Source organism: Rousettus aegyptiacus, unplaced genomic scaffold, assembly GCF_014176215.1.
Source record: "Rousettus aegyptiacus isolate mRouAeg1 unplaced genomic scaffold, mRouAeg1.p scaffold_m13_p_10, whole genome shotgun sequence".
Lineage (NCBI taxonomy): Eukaryota > Metazoa > Chordata > Mammalia > Chiroptera > Pteropodidae > Rousettus > Rousettus aegyptiacus.
Window position 1 is genome coordinate 23,121,415 of NW_023416285.1, and position 20,997 is coordinate 23,142,411.

The 20,997-nt window shown below is 34.1% G+C and overlaps 1 protein-coding gene across 3 annotated transcripts in view; it reads left to right on the forward strand.

Moving 5' to 3' along the window:
• The window catches only part of WDR19 (WD repeat domain 19), a 68,309-nt gene that overhangs the window by 14,249 nt on the left and 33,063 nt on the right, over positions 1 to 20,997 (forward strand). For all 3 annotated transcript variants that reach the window (XM_036227617.1, XM_036227618.1, XM_036227619.1), the window contains 11 exons: positions 1,066 to 1,146; positions 2,413 to 2,525; positions 2,801 to 2,974; positions 5,337 to 5,407; positions 5,860 to 6,032; positions 6,126 to 6,240; positions 7,115 to 7,221; positions 7,920 to 8,042; positions 16,302 to 16,451; positions 20,175 to 20,322; positions 20,447 to 20,651. In XM_036227617.1, the coding sequence (XP_036083510.1) occupies positions 1,066 to 1,146; positions 2,413 to 2,525; positions 2,801 to 2,974; positions 5,337 to 5,407; positions 5,860 to 6,032; positions 6,126 to 6,240; positions 7,115 to 7,221; positions 7,920 to 8,042; positions 16,302 to 16,451; positions 20,175 to 20,322; positions 20,447 to 20,651 (1,460 nt within the window). The remainder of the gene's footprint in view (positions 1 to 1,065; positions 1,147 to 2,412; positions 2,526 to 2,800; positions 2,975 to 5,336; positions 5,408 to 5,859; positions 6,033 to 6,125; positions 6,241 to 7,114; positions 7,222 to 7,919; positions 8,043 to 16,301; positions 16,452 to 20,174; positions 20,323 to 20,446; positions 20,652 to 20,997) is intronic.

Below are 20,997 nucleotides of genomic sequence, written 5' to 3' on the forward strand. Positions count from 1 at the left end.
TGACTTTCGACTCTGATTTCAGTGTTATTTGTGTAGATTTATTTTTGTTTATTCTGCCGAGGACTAGTCTTGCTTTCTGAATCTGAAGATTTCTGTCTTTCATCAATTCTGGAAAATTCTGTCATTATGTCTTTGAATATTACCTCTAGCCCTTTCTATTTGTCCTTTTGGAGCATCTGATGGACATTTGTTGGACCTTCTCATGTCTCTTAATCTCTCCTTCATAGATTTTATTTTTTTTGTCATTCATTGTAACTTTCTGGATCATTTTATCAAATCAGTTCACTTGTTTTTTCTTCAAATTTATCTGATCTTATGTCTATCCCACTGTGTTTTTTTTTTTTATGATGACTCCACTTTTTATTTTTAGAAATACTTTGTACTTTTAAAAATCTTTTTTTAAAAAATAGTATTTTCTTATACGTATGAGTTCTTTTATGTCTTTAGTCATTTGTAAAGTGTTTGTTTTATGATCTCTCTCTCTCTGATAGTTCTATTATTTTTAGATCTGCTAACTCTTGCTCTTGATGAACTGTTTCTTTGGGAGTTTTCTCATTTTGAATTGTGAGCTCATATTCAGCAAGGCTTATCCATGGAACTTTTTTGCAGCTTCGAAAGAGGCTTTGGATTTATCTTTGTCTAATAGTGGAGCAGTTTGTCACTCAAAGTATAAATATGAACCTCAGACTATAGGAGGGAAATTCTTTAAATTGAAAAGAAATTTTCTTTAGTTTTTTCCTTACCCAAAGTCAAATAGGCTTTCTTATTGTCCCCTTTTACCAGCTGCTCCGGATAGCTGCAGCATCAGTTTCTACGCACACTTTGATTTCGCTTTGATCTATGCTTATGGTCCCTGGACATTTTTCTTCTTTCAAGCTTAGCTATAACTTTAATGAGTTATGTGTTCTGTTTCTTTTAGGATTTCTAAATGTTTGTAGAAGTGGGAATTTCAGGTTGTTAGTTCAACATATAACAGAAATGAAAGCAAGGTACCTGTTTCGTTAATATTCAGGGTAAATTTGAGTGTTGCATTTATTCATAGTGATAATATTTTTATCCCTGCAGACATCAGTGAGATCAGAGCCTAGCAACATGCAGTTTTCCATGATAAAGACCGATGACCGAACCTCTACTGCTGAAAGCACAGTAAGAATTCTAAATCAAATTCATGCCCAAATTATTCTGATAATTTTGTAGAATATACTGTTTTCTTTCTAGGTAGCTCAGAATCTGTAGTGATGAATAAATTATGGTCTGTCACTTATTAAATCAATATAGGCCCCAGTCCTTCAGGCCTAAAAGTTGTTTTTCTGCTGCTGGCTACTTGGTATCACAGCAAATGAGGACATCTATCTGTTAGAGTTTCGTTGCTCTTCTCATTCTTATGGTAGCAAAAAGAGTCAGGGGTACATTTATAAACAGAATTATTGATTTCTATATGATTTTTAAATTTTTACTTTAGCAGTTGTGATAAGAGCTCTGGAAATTGTAGTTTTTATATTTTTAAATACTTGAGATACATTTTTCCTGCCACATTTTAACATTCGGAAATTTAGATAATTTTTACAATCGATATGCATATATTTAAATGAAGTAGTGTTTCTATTTGTTAAAAAGCTATTATTAAATTGGTAATAACTTATAATTGATAGCATTTTATTTTATTTTTATTTTACTTATTTTTTTAAGCAAGGCAACCCTGAGTTGCAGCCCTGACCCTGCTTAGATGGGACCAGGCTTGTTCAGTGTGGCATGGCTGTAGACTAGCATTTTAGAATCAAGAAAATTTATCAGTGTTTCTCTTTTTGCATATCTTCATCAACTTTAATAAGCCCAAATAAGTAATTTACTCTTTTCTCTCCCCAACACAATTACATCCTCCACTAAGAATTATAGTTAAGTATTGACTTGTGTGAGTAACAGAAGAACGCTAGTGTAGCCACATTGACCAATGAAAAGTGATGGTATAAAACGCCAAGCTAGAATATCCACCTGGGTGTGGACCTGTAATCCCAGGTGTCTCAGAATCAGAATGACCACTTAGGATGGAAGACTGTATTCTGAATATGAATTCAGTTTTGATGGAACTATGTCAGGCTTACAATCTTATATTGCACAGTACTCTAATGAGAAGTATAGAGAATTTTAAAAAATTATTCTACCTAGCTATTTTAGTATACTTCAAAGGGAATATTGGATGTGTATAAAGCAAAGGATTCTTTCCAGACTCTATATCAGTAAAATGTATTTTTTTTAGTTAGTCATATTGTTCTCTTACTAATAATTATAACATTTAACATAGCTAAATTTGACTTATTGTTTTCATAAATCAGGTTCGGCTATTAAAATTTACGTATTGGTCTTTTCATGAAGTACTGAGTAATTCATTTCACTCCTAATCTTTACTGGCAGATAAGTGTGGTGGTTGGCAAGAAAATTTTGTTTCTCTTTAATCTGAATGAACCAGATAGCCCAATCACTCTGGAATTTCAGCAGCGCTATGGCAGTATTGTCTGCTATAATTGGTATGTATAAAAGCTCATTACAGAAAGATATCCATGTATTTTTTTTTACAAATTATATTTAACTTTTACCTGTAGCATTTTCACTTCTATATATAACATTTTCTGGATTACACACTGTGATTTAATATGTGAAACTACCTAGCATATTGTCTGACACATAGGTCCTTAAGAAATTATATTCCCTAATTTTTTAGTTTTAAAATACTTGCTTATTTACTATATTGCCAATGATAGTTAACCTCCCTTTTACTGTGTTGTTGCCTTTGTTGCTATAGGTATGGCGATGGCTACATCATGATTGGTTTTTCACGTGGAATGATTGCGGTCATTTCCACTTATATTCGAGAGATGGGTCAAGAGATATTCGAAGCTCGTAACCATAAAGATAGCCTAACCAGTATTGCGGTATCACAGACCCTTAACAAAGCTGCTACATGTGGTGATAACTGGTAAGTATATTCACAAATTTCTAGGAAAGTCTTATAGAAGGAATATTCAAGAGCTTCAACATGACTTTGATAGCTAATATAAATCTATCAACTATACTTTCTTGTACTCTTAGAACATGTTTGCAGTTGAAAATGACTCCATTACTTCTCCCTTTAACGTTCAAGGCAAAACCTAAAATACTAAATGTATACTAAATACAAAACTTAAAATTCAATATGCTTGAAAATCAATCTTAAAATAGGTAGTTCCAGGTAACATGGAGTAAGCACACGCCACCCTGCCCTTCTCGCAGAATACAGCCATAAAACCTGGACCGAATGCACGGAACATCTATTTCAGGACTCTGAAAGGCAAATAGTAGCAAGAAGACCGATGAAGAAAACCAGAATGTGAAGTACAGCGGAACCAGCGCTGAGTCTTCCATTTGTCTTTTAGTCTCCAGACTCAAGGCAGCCTGAAATCTGGAAGTAGGCACCAAAGTGTAGGCAGAGAAGCTGAGAGAAGCCCTCTAATTCTGGCTCAAGTCTCAGGAAAGAGAACTACTAACACTCAGAAAGGTGGGAAAATACCCCAATTTTTTCTTTTTCTTTGTTCTGTCATGTCCCAGCTACCAAGCAATCTCACCATGGCAGTGGCAGCAACAGCAATGGCGGCAAGGACCCACAGGCATCTAAAACGTGGATGGAGGATAACCTTCTCAAGCTGGCCTTCTCAAGTGCAGAGAAGTCAGGGCAGACACCATTATTTATTTTTCTCTCTGTCTTCCCACTACTTGGCTGCAGGTGCAAGTGCTGTTGTGGGAAGTACAAGGTGGAGCAAGGTGACTATGAACTCCAGCCTCTCCAGCTGGAGGACCAAAAAGGCGAGCCCTAGGAAACCAGAAAATACCAGGGAGCTCCCAGAGAGGGAGGAGTTCTGGAAAATAACCCTTTAAAGATACTTATGAACTTCCAGGTTCACTTTTGAGCTGCAAATGTATATTTCATTCTAAATGCACGCCAAAGACTTTGAGAACTGAACTAGGAAATAGATCATAGCCCACGTCCTATACAGGACACTAAGTGGGCCATGTGGGGACATATCCAAATACCACTGCAAAGGCTTCAAAAGTAAAACTGACATTGAAACCATAACCCACAGGAGGCTGGAACAAGATGCAGACTCTCATAATATTCAAAATGTCCGGACTATAACCCTAAATTACCGACATATGAAGAATGAGGAAAATATCAAATTTCTTTGGAAAAGACAAAAGAAACCAATGCCAAGATGATGAGAACAGCTATTATAAAAATGCTTTAAGAGGTAAGGGTTAGTATTCTCAAAACAAATGGAAACAGTGTCTCAGAAAAGAAATATGACCTATAAAGAAGAACCAAATTGAAACTGAAAAATATAATTAAGAACTGAAAAATATAATTAATGCAAGGTATTTAATAGCAGAATGGTAATCACAGAGTAGAGTCGGTGAACTTGAAGATAGATCAATAGAAATACCTAACCTGAACACAGAAAAAAACAGGTCGAAAAAAATTAACAGAGCATCAGAGGCCTGCGTAACAATACCAAAAGGTCTAACATTTGTGTTGTAAAAGTTAAATAATGGCTAGAAATGTCTCATATTTGGCAGAAGACATAATCTATATATTATAGAAGTTCAGTAAATTCCCAAAAGGATAAATCCGAAGAAGTCTAGTGCCAGGTACATCATAAACAAACCGCTAAAAACTAAAGACAAGGAAAAAATCTTGAAAGCTGCCATAGAACATTTTGAATGACAGTAGATTTCTCACCATAAACCACAGAAGCCAGAAGGAATTGTCACACATGACATTCTTAAAGTGCTGAAAGAGAAGAACTGTCTACTGAGATTCTATATCCAGTGGAAATATCCTGTAATGAAGGGGAAATAAAAACATTCTCAGATGAAGGAAAATGAAGAGAATTTGTTGCTAGCAGACCTGCTCTGAAAGAATTCCCAAACGAAGTCCTTTAGATAGAAGAGAACACATGACAGAAGGAAATTTGAGACATCAAGAATGAAGGAAGAGCTCAGAAGTGGTAAATAGCTGAGTAGATATGACAGGCTATTCTTTATTTTGATCTTTAACATATATGTGGCTACTGAAAGCAAAGATTATAATATTGTCTGATAGTGTATTCACTGCATTAAGATGCAATACATAAGACAATTTCAACATAAAAGGGAGAAAGTAAAGTTCTTATATGTGATAAGATTTCTACATTCTTCTAGAAGTGGTCTCAATATCAATTATGAATAGACAAATATGTGTAATAATTTTTCATGAACAAAAACAATTTTACTTAGAGCTCATTTAAATTTTTATTTTTATTTTTCAGCATTAAAATCCATGACTTAGCAGAATTAAAAGACATGTATGCTATAATTAACCTGGATGATGAAAATAAAGGTATTGATTTTTCTGAAGCAGATTGACATTTTATCATTCCAATTACAGAGAATTACGTGCTTATCGTATGCTTTGCATTCATTGTAGAAGGAATAAAATTAATATCCTTCACTATAGTTTTCTAAAATAGCCTTCTTATTTTAGTAATTTTATTGAATTATCCTCCTTGACTAGAAGGATATAAGCCCACTTTGATTTAAAGATTTATAGTGGATTTTATCCTAATTTCAATTGTAAAATTTAAATTCTTATATAATTTCCCTTTGAGAATGGTGATCAGTGCTCATGTTCATATGCCAATCCATGGTGAATTTCCTGAAGACTATTTAAACTATGAAAGAAAACATTTGAAGATTTTTATGCCTCTGATAGCTTAAGTGAAAATATTTGCTTGTTTGCCTACATTAGTATATTTGTTTTTGAATAATCCTTTATTTTGTCAATTATTTCAGGGTTGGGCACCTTGTCGTGGACAGATGATGGGCAGTTGCTGGCACTGTCTACCCAAAGGGGCTCACTCCACGTGTTCCTGACCAAGCTTCCCATACTGGGAGATGCCTGCAGCACAAAGATTGCATATCTCACCTCCCTCCTCGAAGTCACCGTAACCAACCCCATTGAAGGAGTATGAAAATGGTGTTATTTTTATTTTATTTATTAGTAAAATCAAAACCATTTTTAGCAGTTGACGTACAACTGTTACTTTTCTTTATTTTAGGAACTGCCGATCACAGTTTCTGTAGACGTGGAACCCAACTTCGTAGCTGTAGGACTTTATCATCTGGCTGTGGGAATGAATAATCGAGCCTGGTTCTATGTCCTTGGAGAGAATGGCAAGTCTAAATATGGCTGTTGTTTTCTTATCTAGTGTATAATTTCTGATCTATTTGGGAAGCTCTCAAAGTTTCTCTAGAGACAAAGTCTTTTTCACTCTTTTCTTCAGACATGTCTTTCTTAGTTTAAAAGGTTTTGTGACTCCTCTAAAAATTTGCAGAAGTTTTGGAAAGCTTTTATTTTTTGTTGTAAAGACAGTTTGGTACAGAGGGCAGAGTATGACCTTTAGAATTAGACTCAGGATTCAGTTTCCTTTCTGCCTCTTTTAGTTGGATGATAGTAGACAAATTTTTATCCCTTTGAGCCTTGGGTTACTCATCTGGAAAATGAGGATTCTTCTAGTAAGGGATCACGTGGAAAATTAGAATGTGTGATTTGCCTTTGCACAATGACTTTCTTAGGCACTCCTTGGTCTGGTACTTACTTAATCTTTCCGAGTTTGAGTAATGACCATTAGCATCTGAAAGGAGCCTTGCTTTTTTTTTTTTCTTTTTCTCCCTCATCCTCTATCATTCCCCATCATCCCCCATTGGAGGTCATATCTATCTATGAGGAATAGAGCAAGCCTGAGAATTATCCTCAGATAGAGTACATGCACCATTAAGCTTATTGTCACTAAGGTTTAATTTTTGGTTGTTTTGCCTGTGATTTTACTTTCTGATACTTTATTTAATATGAACCGTTATTCCATTCAGGAATTCCCGAAGGCAGATTTATAACAACTAAGATTTTCTTTCGAACAAGTAAAATAAAAATTTTAGGTTCAATATACCCTTGTAAAAGCACACATTTAAAATTACTTTCAAATCTTTGTATAAGGTAATTTTATTTATATTTTAATGTGTTGTTTGGTTTTTTAAAAAATTGCTACAGGTGTTAAAAAATTGAAAGATGTGGAGTATCTGGGGACAGTGGCCAGCGTTTGCCTTCATTCTGACTACGCTGCTGCACTTTTTGAAGGCAAAGTCCAGTTACATTTGGTAAGTATAATTTTGGTGTCCTGGAGGACTGCTCAGTTAAGCGATAATGATGAACAGACTATTGTCTTGTTATCAAGCACTCTGGTCAGGAAGTGACCATGTATAGACTAGCTAGAAAGTCAGATGTGGTAAAGGGTTAACAAAATTCTACCCTTCTGCATCAGATGTTAAGTTAACCTTCTAGCTCTGTTCCCAAGAAACCTGGCAGGTAGTTTATCAGCTGTGCTACTTGCAACATTGTGTTTGGTAAAAATGACCATGTTGGTAAACAGCATCTAGAAATTATAAATGAACTATGGGAACACCATACATCTGTGCTTCCCGGAATGCATTGCCTCCTATATTTGGGCATGTTGCTGCTTGTAAAGATCCTCGAAACTATGCCTCTTGAGTTATTCAAGAGATATTGGCCCCAGAATGTGGGGCTTCTAAACCAGGACATCTCCCTACCTGTCTCTTGGGTCTTCGCTTCTGGGAAGCCAAAGAGATCAGCTATTGGATGATGTCAGACTCTTCCCACTGAAGAGTGATGTCTAATGCTGCTCTGCTGGCCAGCCTGATACCTTCGTGAATAAACTGGCCTGTGGTAGGCTGGTGGGTCTGAATGTCTAGTTGAACTTAAGTAAAAGACCTTCTCCTAGATGTTGCAGACCAGGTTTACTCAAAATGATGAGCCACTGTTGTTCTTTATGTTTTAGATAGAAAGTGAAATCTCGGATGCTCAGGAAGAACGTGAGACTCGACTCTTCCCAGCAGTGGATGATAAGTGCCGTATTTTATGTCATGCCTTAACTGGTGATTTCCTCATCTATGGTACAGATGTATGTATTGTCCTCTTTAATAGAAAACATAGGGCGATTTCTAATTCATACTTTGTAATATATTTATTATATATACATAAGTATAAATGTATAATATAAACATACATTATATATTTTATATATAGTTATAACAATATAAACATGTACAAACATACTTATGTAGAGCACATAGGTGGCATGATTTACTAGTTATCGAATGCTTTTGTGATTATAAGCAATTTTGAGGGTATAGCAAAAAGTAAACTTTGGAGTCTAGAAAATCTGGGCTCAAATACCAATTATTTTACTTGCTAGCTGCTGTTTAACCCCTTCAAGCCTCATTTTCTTTATCTAGTTGCTTTAGGGATTTGATGATGAATATAAGATACCTTATTCAACTCTAGATCTCTACTGTGTACATTTAGTAGGAATTTAATATTAAGATTAATAGACTATTGAGAATCCCATTTCAATCTTTTGGTCTTTCGAACAACCATACCTCTAAATATTATATTAGCCATATGGACATAAAGCATAGTTACAGTGACAGCATTTTCTATTTGTAAAAAATTTTCAAAGATTTTTCAAAGCATGTCATATCTATTATTTTGTTCAGTCTCTTAAAGAATTCCATGGAGTTGGTAGAAAAGTTTTTTTTCACATTAAAAAAACAATTATTCACTGTCTCAAAGATTCCATTTTCTCACATTAAACTGTTGTTTAAAAAGCATGTTTTAAAGCATGCTTATTGCTATCAGAGAGACTTTAATAAATTGAAGTCTGACCTAAAATAATCAGTCTTTGTGTTAATATATACCAGTAGGGTAGATCTCATGTATTAGGTAAAGTAGTGAGTGATATGGTAAATTTGTGTGACATGTAACAGTTTATAAAGCCTGATCTCACTTACCTCTGGGAAGTTTTAGAGATAAGGACACTGAAGATCGAAAGGTTAGTAAGTTTGTAGCAGAGGTGGAACTTGAACGAGCAAGATTTCCTGATGGAAAATCTACTTTTCCACTATGCCACATGGCATTTTGAAGTAAAATAACGCTTACCTCTTTCACATTCTTTTTTGAAAATTGAGTTATTATTTACACATTGGTTTTAGCTGTACAGCATAATGAATTGATATTTGTATTTATTGCGCAATGATAACAATAAGTCTAGTTGACAACCATCACCATAGATATAACATTTTTTTCTTGTGACATATCTCATCGAGTGATTCTGAAAATAACTTTTTTTTTTTAGCAACTTTATTGAAGTATAATTTATTACAATAAACTGCTCTGTTTAAAGTTTATAATTTGTTAAGTTTTGACATATGTATACACTGGTGAAACACCGTGAACTCAGTCAAAATAGTGAACATATTAATCACCTCAAAAAGTTTTACCTGCGCCCCTTTATGACTCCTCTTCCCCATCCCTCTCCACTGAGTACCTTCTGTAACTGTAAATGAATTTGAACTTTCTAGAGTTTTATGTAAATGGAATCATGTCTGGCTTTAGTATGTTTTGAGATTCATCCATATTGTTTTGTTCAATATTCATTCCTTTTTCTTGCTGAGTAGTATTTCATCATATGCATATATTATAATTTCATTATCCATGAACCTGTGGTGGATACTGGCGTTGTTTCCAGTTTGAGCTATTTACACATAAAGCCGTGATAATGATTTGTGTTCAAGCCTTAGTATGAACATATGATTTTTTTTTCCTCTTGGATAAATACCTAGAAGTGGAATGACTGCATCATATGACATGTATGTTTAACTTTTTAAGAAATTCACAAACTGTTCTCTAAATTGGCTATACCATTTTACATCCCCATCAACAATGTATGTGTTCCAATTCCTTCGCATCTTCACAAACACTTGATATGGTTAATCTTTTTTAATTTTAGCCACTCTAATAAGTGTGTAGTGATATCTCATGATTTTAATTGGCATTCATTAATGGACTAGTGATGTATAGAGCATCTTTTCATATGCTTATTTGCTGTCTGTACATCTTTGGTGAAATGTCTGTTCAACTTTTGATAATTTCTTAATTGGGCTGTTTGTTTTCTTATTACTGAGTTTTCAGAGCTCTTTATATATTCTGTATTCAAGTCTTTTATCAGATGTATGCTCTGCAAGTATTTTCTCCCAGTGCGTGAATTGTCTTTTCATTCTCTTAACAGTATTTTTCAGAGAGAAACTTTTTTATTTTGATGAAATCCAGTTTATCAATGTATTCTTTTATAGGTTGTGCTTTTGGTGATATATCTACGAAATCTTTGCCTAAGCCAAGATCACAAAGTTTTTCTCCCATCTTTTCTTCTAGCAACTTTAACATTTTATATTTTACATTTAAGTCTGTGATTCATTTTTAGCTAATTTTTGTTTATACTTTGAGGTATGGATCAAAGTTCATTTTTTGCACCTAGTTAGCCAATCGTTCCAGCACCATTTGTTGAAAAGACTGTCTTTCCTCCACTGAATTTGCTTTTGTACTTTTGTCAAAAATCAATTGTCCATAAATATTGGTTTATTCCATTGACTTATTTGTCTGTCTTTACACCAATATCACAAAGGTGTTTTGGCTTTTCTCAGTCCTTTATGTTCCTATATGAATTTTACAAAAAGCTTGCTGAGATTTTTATTGGGATCTTGTCGAACTTACAGATCAATTGCTCTTAGCAATGTTCTGGAGTTTTCTGTGTACAGGTCTTTTACATCTTATTTCAGATTTATACCTAAGTATTTCATATTTTTGATACTATTGTGCATGGTATTGTTTCTTTATTTTAATATCTGGTTATTCATTCTAGCATAGAGAAATATAACTGACTTTTTAAAAATATTAATCTTGTATACAGTAACCTGGCTAAAACTCAATAGTTTTAGTAGTTTTTTGTAGGTTCCATTGAATGTTCTATATAGATGATCATTCACATGTGAAAAAAGATAGCTTTACTTATTCCTTTCCTAGTTGCCTTTTATTCCAATACCTTGTTAACAGGAGTGGTGAGACTGGATATCTTTGTCTTGTTCTCGACCATTAAGTGTGCTGTTAGCTGTAGGTTTTTTACAAATTCCTGGTATCTGGTTGAGGAAGTTCTATTTCTGGTTTGCTGAGAGTCTTTATGGATATTGGATTTTATCAAATGCTTTTTCTCCATCTATTGAAATAATCACATAGGTCTCTTTTCGTTAGTTTGTTTATGATTTGTGAATTAATTGATTAACTTTCACATATTTAGCCAACCCTGTATTCCTGGGATAAATACCGCTTGATCACATGTATTCTCCTTTTTATATATTGTTGAATTCATTAGCTTAAATTTTGATTATAATCTTTGCACATATGTTTATGAGGGACATTGATCTACTATATAATTTTTTTTCTTATAATATCTTTTTCTGGCTTTGGCATCAGGGTGATGCTGGCCTCATAGAATGACTTAATCATCTTTAATTTTATGGAAGAGTTCATTATAATTAGTATTTTTTTTTCTCTTAAATGTTTGCTAGAATTCACCAGTGAAGCTTATCAAGTGGTCTAGCAGTTCATAAGCAGCGGTTAGTTTAGTGGTGACTGGCAGGCTGACTTCCTGCACTTCCATTGGTTCGGCCAGTAAGTAGAAAACAAACCCAGATGGATGTAGATGGCAAAGGCAAGATCAGCATGATAGTAGCACCCACATTCTTAGCCCCACAGAATGGCACTAAACTGGAGGGGCCAGCTGCTCCTCTGGGTGAGAGGTCACTCTATTGTGGAAGACCCAACTCTTACTACTCTGCAGGTATACCCTAAAGAAGGCAAATTGGACAGTCTCACTATTGGTAGGACGGAAGTAGTTGAGGAACTGCCTCATCTGAAGCCTTCTATAAGATCATGGGTGAGAAACGAATGTGACAGCATTTCATCACTGTCTGTGTTCCCATGTGTCTGGGAATATAACAGAGCATTCTACCAAAACAAGGCTCCAATCGAGCCTTGGTTCTGTGGCCTCTGTGGAGACTGCAGGGTAGCAAGGGTGCCGTGGTGGAGCAGTTCTCCTACAAAGCCATCTGAGCCTGGAGTTTTCATTATGGAAATTTTTAAACAAATTTAATTGCTGTAATAAGTATCAGGCTATTCAGATTATCTGTTTTTTCATGAGCAAGTTTTGGTAGTTTGTCTTTCAAGAAATTTGTCCATTCATCTAAGTTATCAAATATATAGGCATAAAATTATTCATAATATTCTTTATTATTCTTTAATATTTGTAGACTCTGGTAATGTCTAATATCTTATTCCTAATTTGCTTTTTGTCTTTTTTCCTGATTGGCCTACCTAGAAGTTTTATCAATTTTGTTAATTTATTTCCAAGAACCAGCTTTTTTGTTTCATCGATTTTTCTCTATTTTTGTTTTCTATTTCATTAATTTCTGCTCTGACCTTTATTTCCTGTCCCTTGCTAATTTTTGCTTTAGTTTTTTTTCCCCCTAGTTTCTTAAGATGGAAACTAAGTTCAATGAGTTGAGACCATTTTTTCTAGTATATTCCCTTACGCCTAGAAATGTCCCCCTAAATACTGCCTTAGCAGCATTGCACAAATTCTTACGTGTTGTATTTCCATTTTTATTCATTTTAAAGTACTGTATAATTTCCCTTTTAATTTTTTCTTAAGCTTATGGATTATTTGGAAGTCTGGTGTTTAGTTTCCAAACATTCGAGGTTTTACAGAGATCTTCCTATTATTGACTTCTGATTTAATTCTGTCATGGTCAGTGAACATATGTAGTATGACTTGAATTCATTTTTGAGACATTTTATAGTATAGCATATGATCTTTCTTGGTAAATATTCTTTGGTACTTGGGCTATTCTAGAATGTTAATTTGGATCAAGTTGGTTGATAATGTTCAAGACTTCTATATTCTTTCTAACCTGTTCCATCAATTATTGGGAAAGGGGTATCAAAAAACTCAGATTACAATTGTGCATATTTGTATTCCTCTTTGTAATTCTAACAGTTATTTGATTTACGTATATTAAAGCTCTGTTATTAGGTGCATACTCATTTAAAATTATATTCTCCTGATAAATTAGGCCCTTTATCATTTGGAAATGACCCTTCTTATCCCTGGTAATAATCTTTGCTCTGAATTCTGGTTCATCTGATATTAATATAACAAATCCAGTTTTCTAGAATCTTATCTTGGTATATCTTTTTCTATTCTTTTATTTTTAATGTGTTTGTGTCTATATATGTAAAATATTTTTCTTTTAAGTAGCATATAATTGAATCTCACAATATGGCAATCTACCTGTTAATTGGGAGTGTTTAGACTTTTGATTTTAATGAGATTATCTTTGTTTAGGTGCATACTATCATCTTGCTATTTGTTTTCTGTTTGTTCCATCAGTTCTTTGTACCTTTTCCCTCTTGTGCCTTCTTTAGAATTGTGTACTTTGTATTTTGATTTTCTCTCATTTGCCGACTTATTAGCTACAACTGTTTGTTGTTTTAGTGGTTGTTTAGTTTTGTATTACACATCTTTAACTTATCACAGGCTACCTTCAAGTGATATTATACCATAAAATATATTAACATACAGTGAAGAGTATATGTCCATTTATTAGAATATTATATGCCTATTTCTGCCCTCCTAACCTTAGTGCTATTGTTGCCATACATTTTACTTTTATAGATGTTATAAACCTCTACTACATTGGCCTTAGTTTGTTTAACAATTATCTTTTAAAGAGATGTAAATAATAAAACATATCTTCTATATTTATCCATCTAGTTACCATTTTTGGTGCTATCATTTTATCATGTAAATCCATAGCTCTATCTGGTATTATTTTCCTTCTGCTAAAAGGCTTTATCATTGTTTGTAACGCTGGGCTGCTAGTGATGAATTCTTTAGTTTTGTGTCTGAAAACATTATTTCATCTTCATTTTTTGAAAGGTATTTTTGCTAACCATAGAATTCCAGGTCGACAATTTTTTTATTTCAGTATTTTAAAGGTATTGGTCTACTATTTTCTTGCTTGCATTACTTCTGACAAGAAATCTGTCATTCTTATCTTTTTCCATTGTGTGTAGTATCTTTTTCCTCTGGCTGCTTTTAAGATTTTATCTTAATCACTGGTTTTGAGCAATTGGACTGTGATGTGTTTTCATATAGGTTTCTTCATGTTTCTTGTTCGTGAGGTTGTTGAACTTCTTGAATCCAAGAGTTTGTGATTTTAATACAATTTGGAACATTTTTAGTTATTATTTCTTGAAACATTTTTCCCGCCTTACTTTGGTCCCAATTTCAGATCTTCCAATTATATGACTATTACACCACTTTAGGTTATCCCATAGTTGATGCTCTTTAAATTTTTTTTTAGCTGATACAAACAAAGAAGCTTCTATAAACATTCACGTACAGGTTTTTCAGTGAATGTAAGTTTTTATTTCTCTGTCATGCCTAGGAGTAGATGGACACTTCACATCCATTGCGATGGCTATAATAAAAAACCCAGATAATAAGAAGTGTTGATGAGGAGATATAGTAATCAGAACTCTTATACACAGCTGGTGGGAATGTAAAATGGTATAGCTGCTTGGGAAAACAGTCTGACAGTTCTTCAAAAGGTTAATCATAGAGTTACCATATGACCCAGTATATCCACTCCTAGATATACCCAAGAAAGATAAAAATATATGTCCACAGAAAAACTTGTACACCAGTGTTTATAGCAACATTATAATAGCCCAAAGTGGAAACAACTCAAATTTTCATCAACTAATGAATGTATAAACAACAAATGGTATGTTTATACAATGGAATATTATTTGGCATAAAAAAGAATATACCAATATGTATTACGATATAGATGAACCTTGAAAAACATTATGTTAATTAAAAAAAGCAGTCACAAAAGACCACATATTGTATGATTTTATTTATATGAAATGTCTAGCATAGGCAAATCTCTAGAGAAAGATTGGGGTGGGGTGGTTGGGAAAAATGGAGAATAAATAATGTGGTTTTTTTTTGCTTTATGGTTTTTGTTTTTCAATTGCAGTTGACATACAACATTATATTAGTTTCAAGTATACAACTGTGATTAGACATTTATATAACTTAAGTGATCACCACGATAAGTCTAGTACCCACCTGACATCAAATATAGTTATTACAATATTATCAACTATATTCCCTATGCTGTACTGCCTAAATGGGGTTTCTTTTTGAGGTGATGAAATGTTTTAAAATTGATTGTGATCAAGTGTACAGCTCTGAATACACTAACATCCAAGAGTTGTACATTTTAAGTAGTCGAATTATGTAGTATGTGAGTTATATCTCAATAGGTTATTGTTAAAAAATAAAAGTGCTGGCATCTTAAAAACAGGAAAAAGAATGAATTAGACATATCTGTGTGGGTCTTTTCTAGCTTTTATGTTCCAATGATCTATGTGTCTGTCCTTTCAGCAATAATATACTCTTGATTACTGTAGCTAAAAACAGTCTTGAAATTGAAAAGACTAATTTTCCCACTTTTTTTTTCAAAATTGTTTTAGCTATTTTAGTTCTTTTGCCATTCCATATAAATTTTAGAATAATCTTTTTTTGTTTCAACAAAAGATCTTGGAATTTTTACTGTGATTATATTAAACCTATGTATCAGTTGGGAGAGAATTAACATGTTTACTGTTAATGGTCAATATATGAACACAGTATACCTTTTCATTTATTTAGCTCTTTGATTCTTTCATCAATGTTTTGTAGTTTTCAGCATGTAAGCCCCGTGCATGTTTTGTTAAATTTACATCTAAGTATTTCATTTTTTCAATGATTGTAAATGGTATTATATTTTTAAATTTTGATATCTACATATTCATTGCTAACATGTAGAAATACAATTGTATCGTGTGCATTTTTTGTTTCTTTTTAACTTAAATTAATTTTAGAATTTGTCTATTAATAGTAAAACTATTTAAAATAACATGATTTAAAAGTTGTTAAGCAATAAGGATATTTCTTGCAATTGGAAAATCTGAAAATCAATTAGGCTTTAATATCAGGAAGAATATTAGAATTTATAGGCTGTTGAATCACATGTACATTCTTATTTTACTTATTTCCTTGGGTCTCTACCTTGCACATATGATAAATATTATTCTTAGACTCTTCATCAAAAACATGACTTTTTTTTTTCTCAAATTAGGAAGTATGTTTAACATAAATCCTGAAAGTCAGTATTTTTTTGACAACCTTTTATATTTCTATGTGGATTTTTTTTAGACTGGTGTCATTAAGTATTTCTACATTGAAGACTGGCAGTTCGTTAATGATTATCGACATCCTGTCAGTGTGAAGAAGATTTTTCCTGACCCAAATGGGACCAGATTAATTTTCATTGATGAAAAAAGTGATGGATTTGTCTACTGTCCTGTAAGTCTAGAAAAGTTGTTAAATGCTTGTTTTTTAAAAATGCAACTTATGAAGAAAAGTACTTTTAAAATATTTTATGTATAAAATAATTTTCAGATAAACAGAGCCAAAAATTATAGTACTTCGTTATCATATGTATGATTTCATGTTTGTGATCCATGAGTATTTACATTAAGAAAACTCATTATTCAGTAATTTTTCAGCCCAAAGAGATTTTTTTAGGGGAGAAACAGTTATTCTGTATCACTTTTAACCTTATTTACTGATAATATTATAGTATATTGTAATACACAGGGCTTAGTCAATAAGCTGCAGAGAGCTGGGATGCTCTCATGTCCTTTCTGCCCACCACAGCTGATTTCCCCCTTCCCTTAAAGGTTCTAAACACAAACGAGATTTTTGTATTAGATGATTAAATACAGATTGATCCATTTTTAGAGTCAATTACTCTTATTTTGATACACCCTTAACTTTTTTTGAAAATAGAATTAGGAAAAGGAAATGCATTTTTACATCATTTACTATAGTTGGCATTTTCACTTATATTTTTATATTTAGTTAATGATTTCATATGTTCTTGGTCACAGTTCACACAGCCTATGGCTCTTCTTGGACTTATCTTTGAGTGTTCCCCAGGTATCTGTGCTTCACCTTAGAGGCGACAGCTTTCCCTTCATTGTGTACTTTCTGAGATACCAAGGCTTCCTGCCTTCTGTTTCTCTCCCTCTCTCTTCTCTTCCCTTCCTTTCTCTTTTCTTCATTTTTCTTTTCTTTTTTTCTGACAAATATGACAGGTGCTCTTTTCTTTCTTTTTTCTGACAAATATAACAGGTGACTGGGTTATTTATGCAAAATTTCTAATGTGCTAGTTCTTAACCCATTTCTCTCCCAATCACAAAACAAATGAGGACAAATCACATAAATATAAAGAAAACCCTGAGTTCCCTCTACTTAAGGAAACTCAATCACGTACAGAGCTGCCTTGCTCTGTAGGCAGTAAATCTGGTATCTGACAAGAGTCAGCACTGGGGTCTGACCGTTAGGGACAGGGCGAAGAGGAAGACCTGCCGAACAAGGCAATGTCATTTTCTTTCTCCTTTCAGTTCTTCTTTCCTTGATAATTTCTGTTAGAGGCCAGCAGGCCATTCTCATGGAGTTGGGACGAGTTTTCCAAACATGTTATCAAGCACAGGATGGCTAGTTAGTGGGAGTTAGCTAAAGCCCTGTCCTCTCTGCCTCTCTACCACCTTTAAACCCCTCAAGACCTAGAATTGTCTCATGTGTTGCTCATTCCCACTCACCATTCCAAATCTGAGCTGCAACTCAGGTGTTGAGAAGAAACACCCTGGTAAAACCAAGTCCACACAAAAGAATGACTCCATGAGAGCATAGGCTCTCCTTAACCCAAGCAGGGATAGGTGTTTGTTTTTATCAAAATAAGATCTCATTGGTAGATCAGAATTTCAGGGAGTTGGGCAAGACATCAGAGGGTGCCCACAGGAATAAATACATCTTTAAAGTAATTCCGAGTCTTTTCTACGAGTAAGGCCTGCTTGGCAAGAGGGGGGAGCGGGGCTCATAGCACAGAGCTTGCCCTGCAGCCTCAGATGTGGTGGGCGGGGGGCGGGGTGAAGGGGGGCTGTGCTAAGACCCTTGGGCTGCTGACCAGAGTGCTGGGCCTTTGATTTTAACCTCACCCTATTGCAGCTGAATTTTCCACTCAATTTCAAAAAATTCGAGAGAAACATTGCTCCTATCATGTATACATATGAAAATACATAGCTATTCAGGCAACAGTTATTCCTCTTTAAAATTCTTATTTTTACTTGCAATTTTTCTTCATATGTACATTTATTCAGCCTATTTTTTCTCACTATGTGGGTATTAAAGAAGTGATTCATGTACATTAGAATTGAGAGGAATGACTTGTTTCTTACATATGCTCTAATAAAGCAACCCATATGCCCGGTCATTCCCTATATGCCCATAAAAGATGACTTGTGACTTGTTCTAGAAAGTTCATAAACATTTTGTCCTTGAGGGAGTCAGTACAGTGTAGTAGTGAAGAGCATGGATTTTGAAGATAGACAGACCTGGATTTAAGACTCATAATAATAACTAATGTTTCTGTGCAGAGTCATCTTTACGTATATTAGGGATGTCTTTTAACCCTTATAGCTGCCCTAATAATAAATACTCATATTATTGACATTTTATAGGTGAAGAAAGTAAGGCATAGAAAAGGTAAGTAACTCGTCCAAGGTCACACAGCCAACAAATGGCAGCAGCGGTTCGAGCCCCGGGTAGCCTCCTCCAGGGTTCTCACTTTGTTTAGAGTCCCCGTTGGCGTACCTATAAAATGAATTCAGTTCTAGCATCTACTTTTTAGGTCATAGTATAAAAAATAAATGGATGGTGCATATAAAGCTTTTAGTACAGTGTCTGCCACATAATAAGCAATGCCTTAAAAAAAAATTCTGCCATCAGTCTCCTTGCGGTGGTGTGGTCACCTTTATAAACTGACAGTGTAACAGGGTGGTCAGAAGGACAGACTGCAGAGCCACATTGTCTGGGTTCAGATCCTGGCTCTTCAAATTATTAGTTTTGTGACTGGGCAAATTTCTCCGTGCCTCAGTTTGTTCATCGGCAAATGGGCATAATAATAGTACCTGTCTGGTAGAGGGTGAGGTTACAATTAAATGGAGTTACGTATATAAGTAATTCGTACAATACTTGGTAAGCAGCACTATCCAAGAGAAATATAATTTGAAGCACATATGTAATTTTTAATTTTCTACTAGCCATATTTTTTAAAGGGTAAAAAGAAACAGGTGAAATTAATAATATATTTAATTTAACCCAATCATATCCTTTTAGTATGTATTCTATGTAAAGAATTATTAATGAGATGCTTTACACTCTTTTGATACTAAACTTGATATTCAGTGTGTAGTTTACACTTGTACACATCTTAGTGTGGGCTGGACACATTTCATTGCTCAGTATCCACATGTGGATAGTAAATAGTGACTACTGCACTGGACAGCACAGCTCTGAAGTATTAGGTATTACCTGCAGGAATTTTATATTTCATTCTTATTTTTAGAGGAAGATAGACTAGGGAGAAAGCAGGCATTTCTCAGCTCCACATTCAGGATACATAGAAGCCTATCTGCCTGAGTTCACAGGAGCATGTGGATCGATTTTTTGAACAGCTTCTATTACTGTTTAACAGTACATTTTATGTTTGTTAGAATGGACTGTAGAGAAGTTTTTGGCATAAAACATACCAGTGGAATTTATTTAAATTTCAAATTATATATCAGTTAATTTCTATTTCTTCTCTAGTTGGAGCGTGTCTATGCCCAGTATTATGGAAAATTTTCTAAACACAAGTGTTCATAGTTTGTAAGTTTCTGTCATCCTGAGCAGCTTCAGCTTTTTTTTTTCTTAACCTGAAGCTTTGTGTCCAGGCTTGTAGTTTTTCCTGAAGATTCACGAAATTTTAGATAAAACCCTTGATTTGCCATGTAACTAGTGTTTTTTTTTTTTTTTTCCCCCCAAGCCGGGCCTACTATAGGATTGGGAAAAGAAACCTTCCTTCCTGTTATGGTCGCAGCATTGTTGGGTTGATAGGCTATGCCAGCTAAAAGGCTCCTACCATGGCAAATGATAATGATTTATGTACAGACTCAGGGCGAATCTGTAAATCCTATTTTGTAGGTTAATGATGCTACCTATGAGATTCCAGATTTTTCACCAACCATTAAAGGTGTTCTTTGGGAAAACTGGCCAATGGATAAAGGTGTATTTATTGCTTACGATGATGATAAGGTGTATACTTATGTCTTTCACAAGGACACTATACAAGGTACTTACTCACTTTTTTGTACATTTGTTGATAAATTTGCATTGCGATGAAATTAAAAAATATTTTTCTGATGTTTGTGCCAAGTATTAGCTGTCAGCATTACAATATCTGTTTTATAATATAGGATCCAAGGTCATTTTGGCTGGTGGCACCAAAGTTCCCTTCTCTCACAAACCTTTGCTGTTATATAATGGAGAGCTGACCTGCCAGACACAGAGTGGAAAAGTAAACAACATCTTCCTTGGGACTCACAGCTTCCTCGGCAGTTTGAAAGATGTGGCGCCTAATGAACTGAAGCAAATGCTGACACAGACTTTAATGTTAAAAAGGTAGAGTCTTAAACACTTCTTGTGGAGCTTGCTTGCTTTTGTGATTTTCAAGGTCAACTTCTATGAAAATAGATGGAGATAAAAGTATTTACCTCGTTTAGTTCACAGGATTATTGTGAGGTCAGATAAGGTAATGGATATGAGAATGTGTATAAATTCTGGAAGAAGTCATGGTGTAACATCAGTGCTTTATTCCAAGTAAAACCCCTTCAAAACAAAAAGGTTTCTAATCACCCAAATAGTGCAGTTAGTGTGAAATTCTAATAAACCCAATTATTTCAACAATATCTTAATTTCATTGTAATAAAGTTTAATTTTGCCTTGTTTGAGACTTCCTCTTCTTGCT